Source organism: Medicago truncatula, chromosome 5 (assembly GCF_003473485.1).
Source record: "Medicago truncatula cultivar Jemalong A17 chromosome 5, MtrunA17r5.0-ANR, whole genome shotgun sequence".
In the NCBI taxonomy this organism is placed as follows: domain Eukaryota; kingdom Viridiplantae; phylum Streptophyta; class Magnoliopsida; order Fabales; family Fabaceae; genus Medicago; species Medicago truncatula.
Genome location: NC_053046.1, coordinates 34,599,533 through 34,615,999, shown reverse-complemented (window position 1 = coordinate 34,615,999; position 16,467 = coordinate 34,599,533). Strand labels below are relative to the sequence as shown.

General features: G+C 39.2%; 1 protein-coding gene across 1 annotated transcript; it reads left to right on the top strand.

The window, feature by feature from the left end:
- Window positions 1-2,297: 2,297 nt before the first annotated feature.
- LOC112421814 (uncharacterized) lies at window positions 2,298-5,366 on the top strand. Its single transcript, XM_024783658.2, has one exon. It carries the CDS (start codon window positions 3,969-3,971, stop codon window positions 4,953-4,955), a length of 987 nt encoding a protein of 328 aa, XP_024639426.1. The 5' UTR covers window positions 2,298-3,968; the 3' UTR covers window positions 4,956-5,366.
- The last annotated feature ends 11,101 nt before the right edge of the window (window positions 5,367-16,467 follow it).

Genomic DNA, 16,467 nt, shown 5'->3' with positions numbered 1-16,467 from the left:
TTCCATGCACTTTCCTGGGGCATTCCATTTCCATTATGTTCCGGAAGACGTAACCATTTAACATAAAATAGTTATAGAAACACAATAATTTTATAGATACCAGCAATTTCTCAACCAAAAATGTCATCAAATTCAAGGGGTAGTAAAAGTAAAATCTCCTCTGCATTAATGTACGGACAAAACCTCGAAAGCTCCTCAAACTTCGCCGCATACTCAGCTACTGACATGCTCCGATCCCTTGCTTCAAGTTCAAGAACTCCGCTTCCTTTCTAGTCCTCAGATCCCCCTCTGGAAAGTACTTCCTCAAAAACTCAGCTTTGAACTTAGCCCAAGTCACAACCTCTCCACCAATCAATCTCAAGTCTTGTCTTCCCTTAGCATTAGTCCACCAATACTCGGCCTCCTCAGCAAACAGGTGACAAAATCCGAGTCCGAACACAAAGCAACCTAATCCAAAAAGGTATATTTTTTCTTTTATTTTTTTGTTATAGATCTAGGGTACAGTTTAATTTCTTTGAGCATTCTGAGACTGAAATCGAAACTAGGAAGGGAAGAGAGGGAGAAAGCCGGAAAAAAAATAGAAAAAAAAAAGGAGAAGCTTTTGTCTCCAAAACGCGGCGCAGCCGCGATGGCTCGCCGGCCTCCGACCACCCATCCCCCACCGGAGAAGAAATACCAGCAAGGCCCAGTTGCCTTTTTCTGCTGCTTCTTTGCACTACTTCCTGCACTCACACACATGCTCTTCGCACACCCCTGCTCCTTTTATTTTATCTTTTTTTTTTTATTTGTTTCTTTTCGTGCATTTTTTATTTAGCATTTTATTTTGTTGTTATTTATATGTTTATATTTTCGTCGTTTATCTTATTACATTTTAGATTGTATAGTAGGCTTTAATGTAATTCATGCATTTTTATCATTTTACGTCTTAGGTTTATTTCTGTGGTCATTTATTTCATAGCACAGATTTTAGAATGTAAATTAGGTTTAAATGTAAATTATTTATTTCCGTCATTTACTTTCTCGCAGACCATAGCATGTATCATAGGTTTAATGTAATAGTTTTAGGTGCATGTGTGCGTGCGTGCGAGTATGCCTTTTATCTTGCTTCTAGTCTAGGTCAATGGTGTTTGTGGTGATCCAACGTCACCACAAAGTACCTACGTTTTATTTTCTAGCTCCGTTAGTCATATCTGAAAACATCAAAAACATGCAAATAGTTCAAAACTCACAAAAAATATTTTTTACAATAAACCTTGATCCAAATCAAGTGATCGTCTTTTATTATTTTTTTCTTAATCAAACTTCAATCAATCTAATCATACTTTGAGTCCATTACCTTTGATATTAAAAAACACAAACAAATACTCATTTGCCACTTTGGTTTTCTTTCGTTTTTTAAACTTTTTTTTCAAAAACTAATAAAAAATACTCAACCAATCAAAAGCCAATTTTTCCCCCGAACTACGAGGTTTTGATCCCTCACGGGTATGTAGGCAAAGGACACTCGTCCTTCCAAATCATAAAAATGTAGATAATTAGGTCTTTATTTTTCCATTTTAATTCCTTCTTTTCAAAAAATAATAAGCAAGTTATAGCACATTCAATTAAATAAAGTCAAGAGGTTCCCGTAGAGTACTACGGACGTAAAGGATGCTAATACCTTTCTAGTTCCTTGGAATATCATAACCTTGGAGTGGCGGAGACGGCGGCGGCGGATGAAGTAGAGGACGACTCCCACGGTCGCCGGGAAAACCAGAACCGCCACCACAACCACCACCGGCAAGAGCCACTTGTGACTGGTGGAATGATGTGGTGGGCGGGTTGAAATCGGCGTTATCGTAATGATACACATGATACCTTGGCTCAGCCTCAACCGATGGGGGAGTGGAACTAAGAGAACCCATTTATGTTGTTCTGTTCAGTTGTGTCTTATAACAAATGCTACACGCATTCTCAATTTCATCTTTGGCATTTTTTCTTTTTTTAGAAACAAATTCTGTTGTTTCTCTTCAACCAGAGACGGTAATATAATAATTAACTAGACTCTAAATAATTAATTATGTTGGGTCTTCAGGAGGGAGTTGGGAGTTGGGTCAGTATATGACAAATAACAGAAGACTTTTCTTTTGATTGGATAATTCCTTTCAACTCCTTTAATTAATTGAAGTTCCTTGGAAAATCAACTTATGCGCTTCATTTACATGTGCTCCCATCTTCGTACCCTCCTAAAGACAATTGTTTATTATTATTTTACTAATAGTTCTCTACAATTATATATATTACTCACATCAATCCTATTTTGGAATAACCAAAACTTGAAACAAATAAAACTACCACTTCAATCATCAAAGTGTCGGTGAACAATATTAAAGATCTCTCTTCCGGCACCGTCAACTGTCTCCGGTGAAGATCTCAGCCAGTTTTCACTGAAGTTTTCCATGGGTCAGTTCTACATAGACATGATCTTTTTTCTCTCCTAAGGGTTTCTCCTCTTCCTAATTTGTTCTATCTTCAACCTTTGTGAGAGTCTTTTCAACCGTTTTGATCTTGTCAAAGCTGGTGTTTTTTGTTCTCCTTCTATTATGATATATATCCATTTCTTCCATGATGAATATATATGATGATGATAGAATGGCAGGTTTTATATTATGATTTCAAAGGGACAGCTTCATTTTCATTCTGTCAAGGATACGCTAGGCAATGCAGTTGCCTATAAACAACATGCTGTTTCTTTTATTCACATGTTATACAGTTCATTATTTAGAAGATTTACTTTTGATGAGTTTTCTACAATGATTCACAACCACTGGATAGAATTCCAGGCAAGCACAAAAAGCTTTGGAAAATGTATTTGGACAATAGTGATTTTTTCTGTGGAAAAATTGAGCAAGGAGGTTTGGATGCACAGGGGAGATTGGAGGCTCAATTTTTCTACTCTTAAAATCATCTGGCGTCTTATTGATTGTTTAAGGGCTGGCACATGCTACATACTACTCTTCCAATGTGATATTGATAGGAGCTGATAGTCTGCTTTCATTATTGGATCTGTTCTATTTTCTATGGTACATTCTCTCTTCCAATGCTGACAGTATGCAGGTATGCTCCCTATGTTTCTATTTCCTGTCAGATCACAATATTGATGCCATGATCATAGGCAGTGTCACGAGTCCACACCAGCATCTCAAGCAACCCCTTAATTATTGGCAAAATTACACTAAAACAATTAATAGAGTGCAAGGAGGTATAAGGGGTAGGAGTAATTGGTGGCACCTCTATTTTTTGTTTAATTGTAAATTAATAGCCTTTCAATTAAGAGATCATCTCAGAATCATGATTTTAAAATGCTGGACGCGTACCTTTTATTCCAAGGTAAAGATATGGAAGGAATTGATACAGAATGTTTATGAGTTGATTTTTCTTTCTATTCTGGAAAGTAACATGGCACAACTCCAGCTGGTAGTAAGCTGCTCTCTGCACCACGATTTATGGCTCCTCAATCACTGGAAAATTGATGCAGAGTTCTGTGAAATATGGTTCAGAGATGGAAATATTTTGACTATTTGCATTGAAGAGATTTTATGGCTCCACTCTCTCTGCAAGGAATTTCCTTATGCTGCGAAATGCATTAATTCGTATGAGTTTTTGCTGACATCTATTCAGGGCTCTAATCCTATAAATAGCAAGCATGTGCAGGTCTTTCCTCATCACCAAATGCTTTACACCCCCCATTACAACACATTACAGAAGAGTTACATTTTCTTTGCATTGCTAGTCATCATGTCCCAATCCTCAAACTCTGCTCAAAATACCAACTCCACTGAAAATAGCCATCCAACACCCTACAGTCCAGATACGCTTGACTATTGTCTTGTTGGCAGACTCTTAACCACCAAACCTGTCCGTTTCCAAAACTTCAAAACCTGTATGTCAACTCTATGGCAACCAAAGCATCAGGTTGATATTACTTGATGGAACCAAACCGTTTCATGTTTCAGTTCTTTAACTATGCAGATATGGAACGAGTCACCCAACAAGGACCTTGGTTGTTTGATAGCTACCCGCTAATTTGGAGCAAGGTTTCTGATGGAAAAGATCCGTTCACTATGCCCATAGACTCAATTGAATTATGGATGCAAGTCCATAATCTCCCCTTCGGTTTCATGACTGAGACTATGGGAATTCTGTTGGGCAATCATGTTGGGAAACTAGTGAAATACGATCATGATAACAACTATGGTAACTGGAGAAGATACATGAGGCTGAGAGTATCTTTGTCGGCTAAAGAACCATTAAAGAAGAGCTTTGAATTTGTTTTGGAGGACGGTGCTGTTATAAGGGTGAATTTCCGCTATGAGAAACCGGGGAATTTTTGTTATGAATGTGGTTTGATAGGCCATACAGATGGTTCCTGCCCAAAAAGATTTGAGAAAGGTTTTGTGGAAGGACAACAACAATGGGGACCGTATCTAAGGTCTGATTATGTTGGACCAGAAGGAGGAATGATTGAGAATCCATGGCTGCATGATGGTAGGAATAGAGGAAGGAGAGGTTCAGGTCGTGCTGCTGAATGTTCTAATGTACACCGTGTTTTTGGTAGAATTAAAATTGGTAGAGACATGATTACTAGAGGACTGGTCTTTTATAGACACATTGGTGCTCTCTATGACTCTAATGAATGGGTGCGCTTCAATGTTGAGAGTGTTAGTCATACACCAGACGCTGCTCCACCGAATGGTTCAGGGACAATTCTGAATAGCAGTGTGCAGATTGCAGGCCCTACAACACGTGAAACTCAGCTGGTAGAAGGAGATGAGGCGCGAATTGCGCGCTTGATACAAGAGGCCAGGCTTAAGAATCCAGTTATGATTGAGACTGCAATGAATAATCCTTTAGGTTCTGAACAGAATGTGCTTGAACATCAACCTATTTCTCAATTAGCAGCATCTCTAGCCTAGATTCTGCATACAGGACTGCCTAAGGGTGCTGAACCACGAGTGAACATAAATGGAGTGCTGCAGATCAACAATCCTGATGGTCCGAAGCAATTGAAGCGGTTAAGGTTGGAGGAAAGTGAAACAAGTGCTGAAGAAAATCAGAAAGCTGCAGAGACTGCCGAGATAAATAGGACAGATAGTAGTCATGTTATAGAGTCTGTCGATGTTGTAATGAATGAGTCTGCTACGGCAGCAAATGCTAATGTAATGGCGGGACCTGGACACCAGGCCCGCCCAGAACAATGAGTTTCTTAGTGTGGAACTGTCGGGGTCTTGGTAGCCCGAGTACAGTTCCCAACCTCAAGTACCTTGTCCGGACCTACAAACCGGAAGGGATTTTTCTGTCTGAAACAATGACAGCTCTAAATAAAATTAAAGATTTGAAGTATATTTTGTCTTTTGATTCTTGCTTTATGGTTGATCGAATTGGTAGAGGAGGAGGATTGGCTTTTTTGTGGAAAAAATCAGCTAACTGTAAAATTACTAATTACTCACAAAATCATATTGATGTCGAAGTGGAAGATAAATTACATGGAAACTGGCGTCTAACTGGATTTTATGGAATGCCGGAAATTGGAAGAAGAAAAGAATCATGGAATTTTTTGAGAAGCCTGGCACGCACCTCCGCACTACCGTGGTGTGTCATTGGTGATTTTAACGATATATTGTCAACTGAAGAGAAGAAAGAGCACCGTGGTTGATTCGTGGTTTCCGTCAAGCAGTATTAGATGCTGGGTTGATTGACCTACACATGTGTGGATATGCCTTCACTTGGTTTAAGAGCCTTGGGACTCCTAGAGCTGTTGAAGAAAAATTGGACAGAGCACTAGCAAATTCTGATTGGTGTCATTTATTTCCTGATGCAAGAGTAGAATGCCTCACAACAACCTCATCTGATCATTACCCACTTTTGCTCACCTGCAAACCAGCTATGAATGTACAAAGAAGCCCGCACCGATTCAAGTTCGAAAATTCTTGGCTTGTTGAACCAGAATTTAGTCAAATGGTAAAACAACAGTGGCAGACTTATACAGAAGACAACATCACGCAAAAGCTAAGCAATTGTGCGCATGACCTTGCCCAATGGAACCGCAGTAATAATAAGGTAAGGGGTCAAATAAATCAGGTCCAGAAGAAGCTTGAAAGAGTCAGAACACATGTGTCAGCCTCCAATGTTAATTATTATAATTCTCTTAGAAGGAAGTTAGACAAGCTACTTGTGCAAGATGATTTGTTTTGGAAACAAAGGGCAAAAACTTTTTGGTACCGTGATGGGGATTTAAATACCAAGTTTTTTCATGCTGCCGCAACTTCTAGACGCAAGGTAAATCGAATTGAGCATCTCGAAGACAACAATGGAACGATATGCCGTAAAGAGGAAGAGCTTCAGGTCATTGCTCGTGATTACTTCACGCAGCTGTTCACCAAATTTCCCAGCACTCGTGACACGGTTGTTTCAAAGGTTCACACCTCGATCAATCATGAAGACAATATTTCACTAACAGCAGATTTTACAATTGATGAGTTTCGAGAGGCTGCGTTTTCTATGCAAGCGGATAAATGCCCGGGACCGGATGGTTTTAATCCTGGCTTTTATCATCATTTTTGGGACATGTGTGGCAAAGAAGTTTTCCAGGCAGGCTGTGAATGGCTTGCTAATGGTGTGTTTCCCCCTCATCTGAACTCAACAAATATTGCTCTAATTCCTAAAGGAGAGTCTCAAGCATCCATGAAAGATTGGCGCCCCATTGCGCTATGCAACGTGGTGTATAAAATAGTGGCAAAGGTTCTAGCTAATAGGCTCAAAGGAGTGCTAGACAAATGTATATCTACTTCTCAATCTGCTTTTGTACTAGGCCGCTCTATCCTTGATAATGCAATTGTGGCCATTGAAGTAATTCATTATATGAAAGCTAAAGCAAAAGGAACACAAGGTGATGTAGCCCTCAAATTAGATATTAGCAAGGCATATGATAGACTAGATTGGGAATATCTTCGGGATGTTATGCTTAAGATGGGATTTTCACATAGATGGGTCCAATGGATTATGTTATGTGTTGAGACTGTGGATTACACAGTGTTGGTTAACGGTGCTCAGGTTGGGCCTTTTGTTCCGGGTCGAGGAATACGACAAGGTGACCCTTTGTCGCCCTATCTTTTTATTATATGTGCTGAAGGCTTATCTGCACTTATCTCTAATGCGGAAAGAAGGGGTGTTCTCAATGGTACGCGTATTTGCACAGGAGCTCCCGCAATATCACATCTGTTATTTGCAGATGATTGTTTTCTATTCTTTAGAGCTTGTGAGCAGGAAGCTATGGCAATGAAGAACATTCTAACCACTTATGAAGCTGCGTCGGGACAAGCGATTAATCTGCAAAAATCTGAGATGTATTGTAGCAGGAACACGCACACAAATTGTAAGGAGAGAATAGCACAAGTGCTTGGAGTTAGGCAAGTTATTGGTACAGGAAAATACCTAGGCCTCCCATCAATGGTTGGAAGAAGCAAAAAAGCGACCTTTAAATTTGTGAAAGATCGAATTTGGAATAGGATAAATTCTTGGAGTAGCAGATGTCTGTCGCAAGCAGGAAGAGAGATTCTTATCAAATCAGTCCTCCAATCTATACCTTCGTATGTTATGAGTGTTTTCTTACTGCCAGGTACTTTTATTAGTGAAATTGAAAAAATGCTAAATACATTCTGGTGGGGACACAATTCGAACAACTCAAAAGGCTTGCATTGGATGTCCTGGGAATGTCTCTCAGTTCCTAAAGTCTTTGGAGGAATGGGTTTCAAGAGCCTTCGAGCTTTCAATTTGGCCATGATTGGAAAACAAGCTTGGAAACTGGTTACTCATCCTGATTCACTCCTCACTAGATTACTCAAAGCTAGATATTATCCACATGGTGATTACTTTAGTGCTTCCATAGGCCATAATCCTAGTTATGTATGGAGAAGTTTATGGAATGCTAGAGAAGTGATTAATCAAGGGCTCAGATGGAGTATAGGAACAAGTGAAACTATATCTGTATGGAACCAACCTTGGTTACAAGATGTTGTTCGTCTTCAACCTTTAACGGAAGTTCAAGTCATGTGGGATGCTCTCACGGTTGCTCACCTTTTCAAGCCAAACACGAAGGAATGGAATGAGAATTTCATCCGGTATGTTTTCGATACAGGAATAGCTACTTAAATTTTAAATACACCGCTTCTCCCTTCTGTTCGTGTGGATAAAGCTACCTGGCGTTTTGAAAAGAATGGGACTTATTCAGTGCGTAGTGCATACAGGAATATTGTTAATAATGATATTGTCATGCTGCAACATAGAGTACCTGGGCATTGGAATTCTATTTGGAATCTTAAACTCCCACCAAAGGTTAAGAACTTCATATGGCGGGTTTGTAGAAATTGTCTTCCAACTCGGATGCGTCTCATTACAAAAGGGGTGAACTGTCCTACCTCCTGTGCTATCTGCGATATTTGCGATGAAGATGCTAAACATCTGTTCTTCGAGTGCAGCAAGAGTGTTGTGTGCTGGCAACAGGTTGGTCTTTGGCATACAATCCAACAGGTACGGTTACCCACATCTTCCTGCGCTGACATGATTTTTACTTTGCTCAAGCATCTTGATATTCCCCAACAACAGTTGTTCGCGGTTATTCTCTGGAGTCTATGGAAACATAGAAATAACAAAGTTTGGAATAACGTCACGGAAACGGCTCGACAAATAGGTGAACGCGCCGGGAATTTTTTGAGCAGTTGGAAGAATGCTCAAGACGTGAGGAATCGGAACACCAACAGAAACACACATGGTGTGATTGACACTTGGGAAAAACCGAGTCCAGGGAGGTTCAAGTGTAATGTTGACGCACCCTTTTCCACTACCCTTAACAAAGTTGGATTTGGAGCTTGTATTCGTGATGCCGAAGGAAATTTTGTGATAGCAAGAACTGCTTGGACTACCCCTCTACTTGATGTCGATATGGGGGAGGCTATGGGTCTTTTAGCTGCATTGAAGTGGGTAAAAGAGTTAAACATGGTGCATATGGACTTCGAAACAGACTCAAAAGTTGTGGCTGATAGCATATATGGCAAGGAGGGTGTCTCTGATTTCATGGCAATAATCAATGATTGTAGACACTTGTTGAGTACCGATTTAGTGAACTCTGATGTGAAGTTCATTAGGAGACAAGTCAATGGTGTTGCTCATAGTTTAGCTAAGGAAGCACTACACCACGCTAGTCTCCACATTCATCTTAACATTCCACATTGTATTTCTTCTTTGATCAATAATGAAAAGCTATAAGCTTCTTTCCGTTAAAAAAAAAAAAAAAAAACTCACATATCGTCCGGTTTATTCAATTTGTTGCAGGATAGTTTACTTCAATTTATCTATTGTTCAAGCCAATTTTATTTTATATATGAGTTCCTTCATTTTCCTAATGTATCCAACACCATGTTCCGTTCTAAGGGCAATTTGGTCACGAAAATAATGAGATTTGAAAGTTTGTTTGAAAAAGTATAATGATTTGGAATTATTATATTATTGGGTTTGCTTCTTCCGGGACGGAAAATTAATTTTTCCCTCCTAAGGGCTAAGTTAGGAATGACCTCACTCACCTTTTCCCTTTTTTGGTCATAATAATCACACACGTTATCAGAGCACCTCAAATGGTAATCTTCACAGATTGTTATTTTGTGGGTCTGTCGCGTTATTTTTCGGAGATCAAAACTATTTGATTAGCTTTTGACTCACTAATTATTTTACGACTGAACATTTAATTTTTTAAGGAAAAGGGGAAAAAATTCAAACTACCCCTATTTGAAAAGATTTAGGGTTCAGGGATTAGTTACATAAATGGAAGATATTAGCACCCTTTACGTCTGTAGTACTCTACGGGAACCTCTTGACTTTATTTAATTGAATGTGTTATAACTTGCTTATTATTTGTTTGTGTTTTTTAATATTAAAGAAAATGGACTCAAAGTATGATTAGATTGATTGAAGATTGATTAAGAAAAAAAAAATAAAAGACGATCACTTGATTTGGATCAAGGTTTATTGTAAAAAATATTTTTTGTGAGTTTTGAACTATTTGCATGTTTTTGATGTTTTCAGATATGACTAACGGAGCTAGAAAGTAATACGTAGGTACTTTGTGGTGACGTTGGATCACCACAAAGACCATTGACCTAGACTCGAAGCAAGATAAAAGGCATACACGCACGCACACAGACATGCACCTAAAACTATTACATTAAACCTATGATACATGCTATGGTCTGCGAGAAAGTAAATGACGGAAATAAATAATTTACATTTAAACCTAATTTACATTCTAAAATTTGTGCTATGAAATAAATGACCAAAAAAATAAACCTAAGACGTAAAATGATATAAATGCATGAATTACATTAAAGCCTACTTGTTATCATGGTTTTTGGGTACCAAGCCATTAATTGGACTTGAACCTTTTTGACCGTTGATATCTCTCTTTTTTCTTGGGAAGGGTAAAAGGAGAAAAACCCTTAAAAGGTTCTAGATTCGGGGGTCGTTTTCGCTAAGGGAAGGTGTTAGGCACCCGGAGCGATTATGGTACTCCATAAGAACCGTTCTTCTAAGTTTATTTCTACGCTTTATTTTTATTGCCTACTTGTAAAAAAAGAAGGTGTGATTAGTGAAGAATGGGGGTGAGAAGAAGTAGAATTTGATTTTATTTCGGCTTGGAGGGGTTAAAGTCCCTTGCCTACGTACCGTTTTACGGGATCAAAACCGGCGTAGTTCTTGCTAAAAGGACTTGTTGTTTTTTGTTTTAATTGTTTGATTTTAAATTTTGAAAATGATTTTGAAGAAGGGGATTGAGAGGCTTCATGAGCATTAGAGTATGAAAAAAGTGGGGGTTTGTTTAGTGATTTTGCAAAAAATCTAGATGATTAGATTTATTTGAGAATTTTATTAAGAAAATAAAAGGTGAAAAAATTGTTGGAGTTTTGACTCCATTTTTATGAAAAATATTTGAAGCGAATTCGTTTGCATATTTTTTGGGAGAAAAAAAAAATGGATTTTCTCTAAGTGTTTAAACCTAAGCATTCATCTAACCATGCAATCCTAGCCATACATCTACACATGCAATCCTAGGCATACATCTAGGGTGAGTGTGTGCGTGCCGGTGCGCCATAGTGTCCATAGTCCATATTACAAAAGTTGCCTAAATACATTCTATGGCCTCTTTGCCAAGCTACAAACCAATGATAACAAATTACATCACCGAATGAATTAAAATTTGCAAAAATAAATGCTAAGCTAAAGAAAGTGGAGGAGATAGTGAAATGCTATGAGTGAAGTCACATAAGGAACAAAATGTTAGTGAAACAAGAAAAAATATAATGGGAATGATGAAAAATGCACCAAATGAACATGCAATAAAAAGGGGTAAAAACATGAGAATTTATCAAGCACAATGTGTAACAAATGGCCTATAATGCAAGAACAAGTATAAACCAAATGAAAACAGTGGCACAATCATTGGATTATCATCACATCTATCATGAAAATGCATTCTAATTAGCCATGCTATGCACCAAAATTCTTAGGACAAGAATCAACCTAAAAATCATAAAAAAGCTAACTAGAGAAGTAAATTGAACAAGAGGCCTATGCACATATTTTTACCAGTTATTTGCAAGCAAAATATCATTAAAAATCATCAAGAAAGTGGTAAAAACATGTAGTAATTTTTTGGAATTTTTTTGTAAAAAAAGTGAGCAAGAAACAGGTTCAGATAGCAAAAAGAATGGTGCAGATAGCAAGAAAAGGAGCAGAAACGCACAAGGAGCCTAAGCCCAACCCAAAGCCCAACACACAAAACTCAGATTGCACAGGAGACGTTGGATTGATCCAGGGTAGGAAACCCTGGATCCAACGGCCAGGAATGAAGGAGGTTGGACCGGTCCGGTTCACTGGCTTTATAAAGGGGGGAAACCGGTTTTTTTTATATTTTCTTCCTCTCCTTCTCTCTCTTCTCTCACTCTAGTGAGAGAAGCTCTCACTTCTCTCTTCCCTCTCTCTCGCCGGAAACTGGAAAACTGAAGATGATCTTCATCTTCTCCGGTGGAGCTTGTTCCTCCGGCGTGGTGGCCGGCCACCCAAAGGTGGCGGCGCCGCCGCCGGAGTTGAGCAAACTCCTCCGATTTTGAAAATTTTTACATTTTTAGATATCCTTTTTCATGCTATTCACGAATCCAAACTTATTTTTTTGAGAAAAAGTCCCAATCGGAGTAGATCTAACTTCAAAGATTCGGAAATTTTTGAATTTAAAAAAGGAGGAAAGAGGAAAGGAAGAGTTATTACCTATTTGTGATGTGTTGTGGAGCAAGGGAGAGAGCTTTGCTTTCTTCCGGATCTGGAATGTTCCTTCCTTCCTTCTCTTCTTCTTCACGTGATTCTTTGACCGAATTTGTGCTTGTTGTTTGGTGATGTTCTTGGCGCGGATTTGTTGCTGGATTCGGTTTCGTTGCTTTTTCCCTCTTCTTCTCTCTCTGTGATCGTGCTTGGATTCGCCGCTTTTGGTGGCGAATTCGCACTTGAATTGCAGAGCAGAGGCGGTTCGGTGATGAAGATTCACGAAGAATCTCTGAGAATCGCACCAAAAAATGATGAATTTGATGAATTTGTGATGATTTTCGGTTAGGGTTTATGTGAATGTTCTTGATGATTTTCTGTGATTTTTCTGTTTTTGATCTAACTAAATGGAGAGAGAAAATTGGATTTCTGTTTGTTGATGTGTCTTGTGATTAATGGATCTGGATTATGTGGCACTGTGAACAGTATTTATAGCTGATGTGTGAGTGATTGGACCATTAGAAAGCTGACATGTGGCATCGGACTGAAAAAGGGGCGCTGCCCTGTAATTTGCCTTGAAGGACCTGTTTGCAAATTTGAAAAATATATGGACTGGACTGAAAAATGAAAGTAAGGACTGAAATGGAATTAAAAACTGTTTGGACAAAAAATGCAATTTTGGGACCTCAATTGAGGGACCAAAATGCAATTAAAAATAAAATTGAATAAAAACGTAATTTGACCAAACGTAAAGCGAAACAAAAAATAAAATTGACAAAACGGACTAAAACGAACCAATGGCTTAAATGAGGTACTTCAAAGTAACCTCTCTATGCCGAAATTTTGTGTGAAATGACCAAAATGCCCCTAGGGCTAAAAATGACCTAAACAGATTCAAATTGACTTGACACTGACTCAGATGCAAGTTTGAAATGAATTTAACAAGGTTTACTGATGAAATGTTAAAAATCAATCTGAAAAGACTCAGAGACCGTCACAAGGATGAAAATGGGTCCCACTGCAGGAAATGACCAAAATACCCTTCTGCACGACTTTTTGCAAATTTTGAAATAAACTGTAGAAAAAGCAATGTAATGATTCAGAGACACTTTTGAATGACTTACAAGACAAGTAAAGACATTTCGAAAGGTTTTATGCAAGAAAAACATAGGTAAAATTGTGATTGAAAATACTGCGAGGCAGAGACAATTTGAACTGGGCAGTTGAAATTTGATAATTGACAAAGTTTGAAATGAAATTGGGTCCAGTATTTTTAGGTCCAAAAACAGGGTATAACAGCTGCCCCTATTTAAGTTTCTTTGTCTGGAGAGTCAAGAGACGGAGTCTTTGGCTTGACAGGACGAAGATACTTAAATATTAGCATTTGCACTGTGTTTGGACGTAAAAATACGCCTACCCATTTTCAAATAATATGTATGCCATGCATCATTTGGATTATGAATGCGAGACCTCATGGGGATTGGAATTAACAAAATATGTCGTATCCATTGCGGGATTGGTAGACATTGACAAAGATAGTGAATGGCAGAGTAACGGGAAACTAGAAACAAGTTGGGCAGGTACAAGCTGTTCTTGGATTCAAACTAGCCACTTGACCGGGAATGAAACAAACAGACAACTGCGAGTTGTTCTTATGGATTCGAACTGGGATAGAGGTTACTGGACAAACATGAGTTGTTCTTATGGATTCGAACTGGTAACTCACTTGGGGATATAGAAAAGGTAGACAGGTACGAGTTGTTCTTGATTCGAACTGGTCACTCGACTGAAAGCAAAGGCAAATAGACAGGTGCGAGCTTGTTCTTGGATGCGAACTGGTTACTCCACCGGAGACAAAGACAAAATAGACAGGCGCAAGCTGTTCTTGGATCGAGCTAGCCACTTGAGCGAACAGAAACAGATAGACGGGTACAAGTTGTTCTTGGACTTGAACTAGCCACTTGACCAAAATCATAGACACATAGACAGGTACGAGCTGTTCTTGGATTCGAACTGGTTACTCAACCGATAACATTGAAAAGTAAACGGGTACAAGTCGTTCTTGGATGCGAACTGGTAACTTGACCAAACAGAAACATATTGACAGGTACAAGCTGCTCTTGGATTGAGCTGGGCACTCGACCGATAACATAAGCAAATAGGTAGGTACAAGCTGTTCTTGGACTTGAACTAGCCACTTGACCGAACAGAAACAAATTCACAGGGGATTAGTTTTTTTTTTTTTTGACAAAATATAGATTGAGATTGACTTGACGTCGATTTGATTTGAAAGGTAGAAATTGACCAATATTATTGGCTCACAAGGTTTTGACAGAGAACCCGACATGAGTATTGAGTTGAGACTGATGTTGACATCGGAAACGCAACATGCATGAATGATATAACAGTTTCATTAAATGTATGGGCACGTAATATGCATGATTATGCATGTATGAATGCTTGTAATGCATGACTGTTGGCAGTTTGTAGACACAGTTTCGCAGAGACAGACAAGACATTGGAGTATTGGGCACGTAGTGGCTCGTGCTATATTACACATTCCTGGAAATCCTCTTTGGAGATGACGTCGTTGGGAGACGTATCGGGACCTAGGCGGAGGGCCGGTAGCTATGCAACTTGCTGGGGATAGAATATCGGGAGACTCTACTGGGAATAATGCCGGATGTATCGTGGACGTCGCATCTGTGGTCAATGCTTTTTGCATGTTATTTTCTCAATTTTCATTCATCATTTTTTGCACCCCATTTTTGCCTGGATCGCCCTTTCGGGTTTTCGATCCACCGGGGAAATAAATTCTTTTCAATGCCCCATTTTTGCCTGAACTGCCCTTTCGGGTTGTCAATCCAGCGGGGTGCTCATTTTTGCCTAAGCTGCCCTTCCGGGTTTTCAACTTAGCGAGCCTATTCATTCTCATGCATTTTCATTCTGTTTTTTCATTCTTGCCATTGACCACAGACTATCCTGGAGGAGAACCTGCTTGTAACATATATTGAAATAGACACCAACACACACTCGCTCATGCATGTTTCATTTGAATGTACCATGTTGCTCAGGTTTGTTTTTTCAAAAATAGACAAAAAGTTTTCAATTTTCAAAATGTTTGTTTCAAGCATTGTCATTATCAAAATAGAAAGAAAATGTTTTTGTATATAGCTTTGAAAGTAGAAAAAAAAATGGAGTTTTCAAACAAAAGCAAAGGCTCAAATTGATGTATAAGAGTGGTGGTCAGCCAAAGGCATGACTCCACGGATTCACAAAGCTTGGAAAATGGTAATTTTATTGGTTGGTGGTACATTGAACACAGTAACCACTACAGTTCTTAGAAACTTTGAATTCACAAGTACAGAAGCTTCAGATGAAGATGGTCATTAACAGCTGCAGATGCCCCAAGGGGGACGGTGGTTAGCCAGATATAGTTACTTGCCTTTTGTTTCAATCTCATTTTTGCATGAACCGCCCTTTCGGGTTTTCGATTCATCGAGACGCTCATTCTTGCCTGAGTTGTGTACAATCTCAGCGAGCTTTTCATATTTGTTTTTTTTTTTTTGTCCCTTATTTTTGCCTGGACCGCCCTTTCGGGTTTTCGATCCACCGGGAAGCGCATTTTTGCCTAGGCCGCCCTTTCGGGTTTTCGACCTACCACGCTGTTCTTTTCATATTTCTAGGCAAAGTATTTCTTGACTATATCGGCATTCGCTGGATTTGGAAGCTCTACACCGTCCATGTGTGTAAGGATTAAAGCACCACCGGAGAAGGCCTTCTTGACAACATAAGGACCTTCATAGTTAGGCGTCCACTTGCCCCTTGGGTCGGGTTGCTGGCTTATCCTCCTTTTCAATACAAGTTCCCCTACCTTGAATTCTCGAGGATGGACTTTCTTGTCAAAGGCAGTCTTCATTCTTGCTTGATATGACTGTCCACGAGCCATGGCATCCATACGTTTTTCCTCAATCAAATTCAACTGATCATACCGGCTTTGGCACCATTCAGCCTCGGATAACTTTGCTTCCATAATCACACGGAGAGATGGGATCTCCACTTCCAAAGGAAGAACTGCTTCCATACCATATACAAGAGAGAAAGGGGTTGCCCCGGTTGAACTGCGCA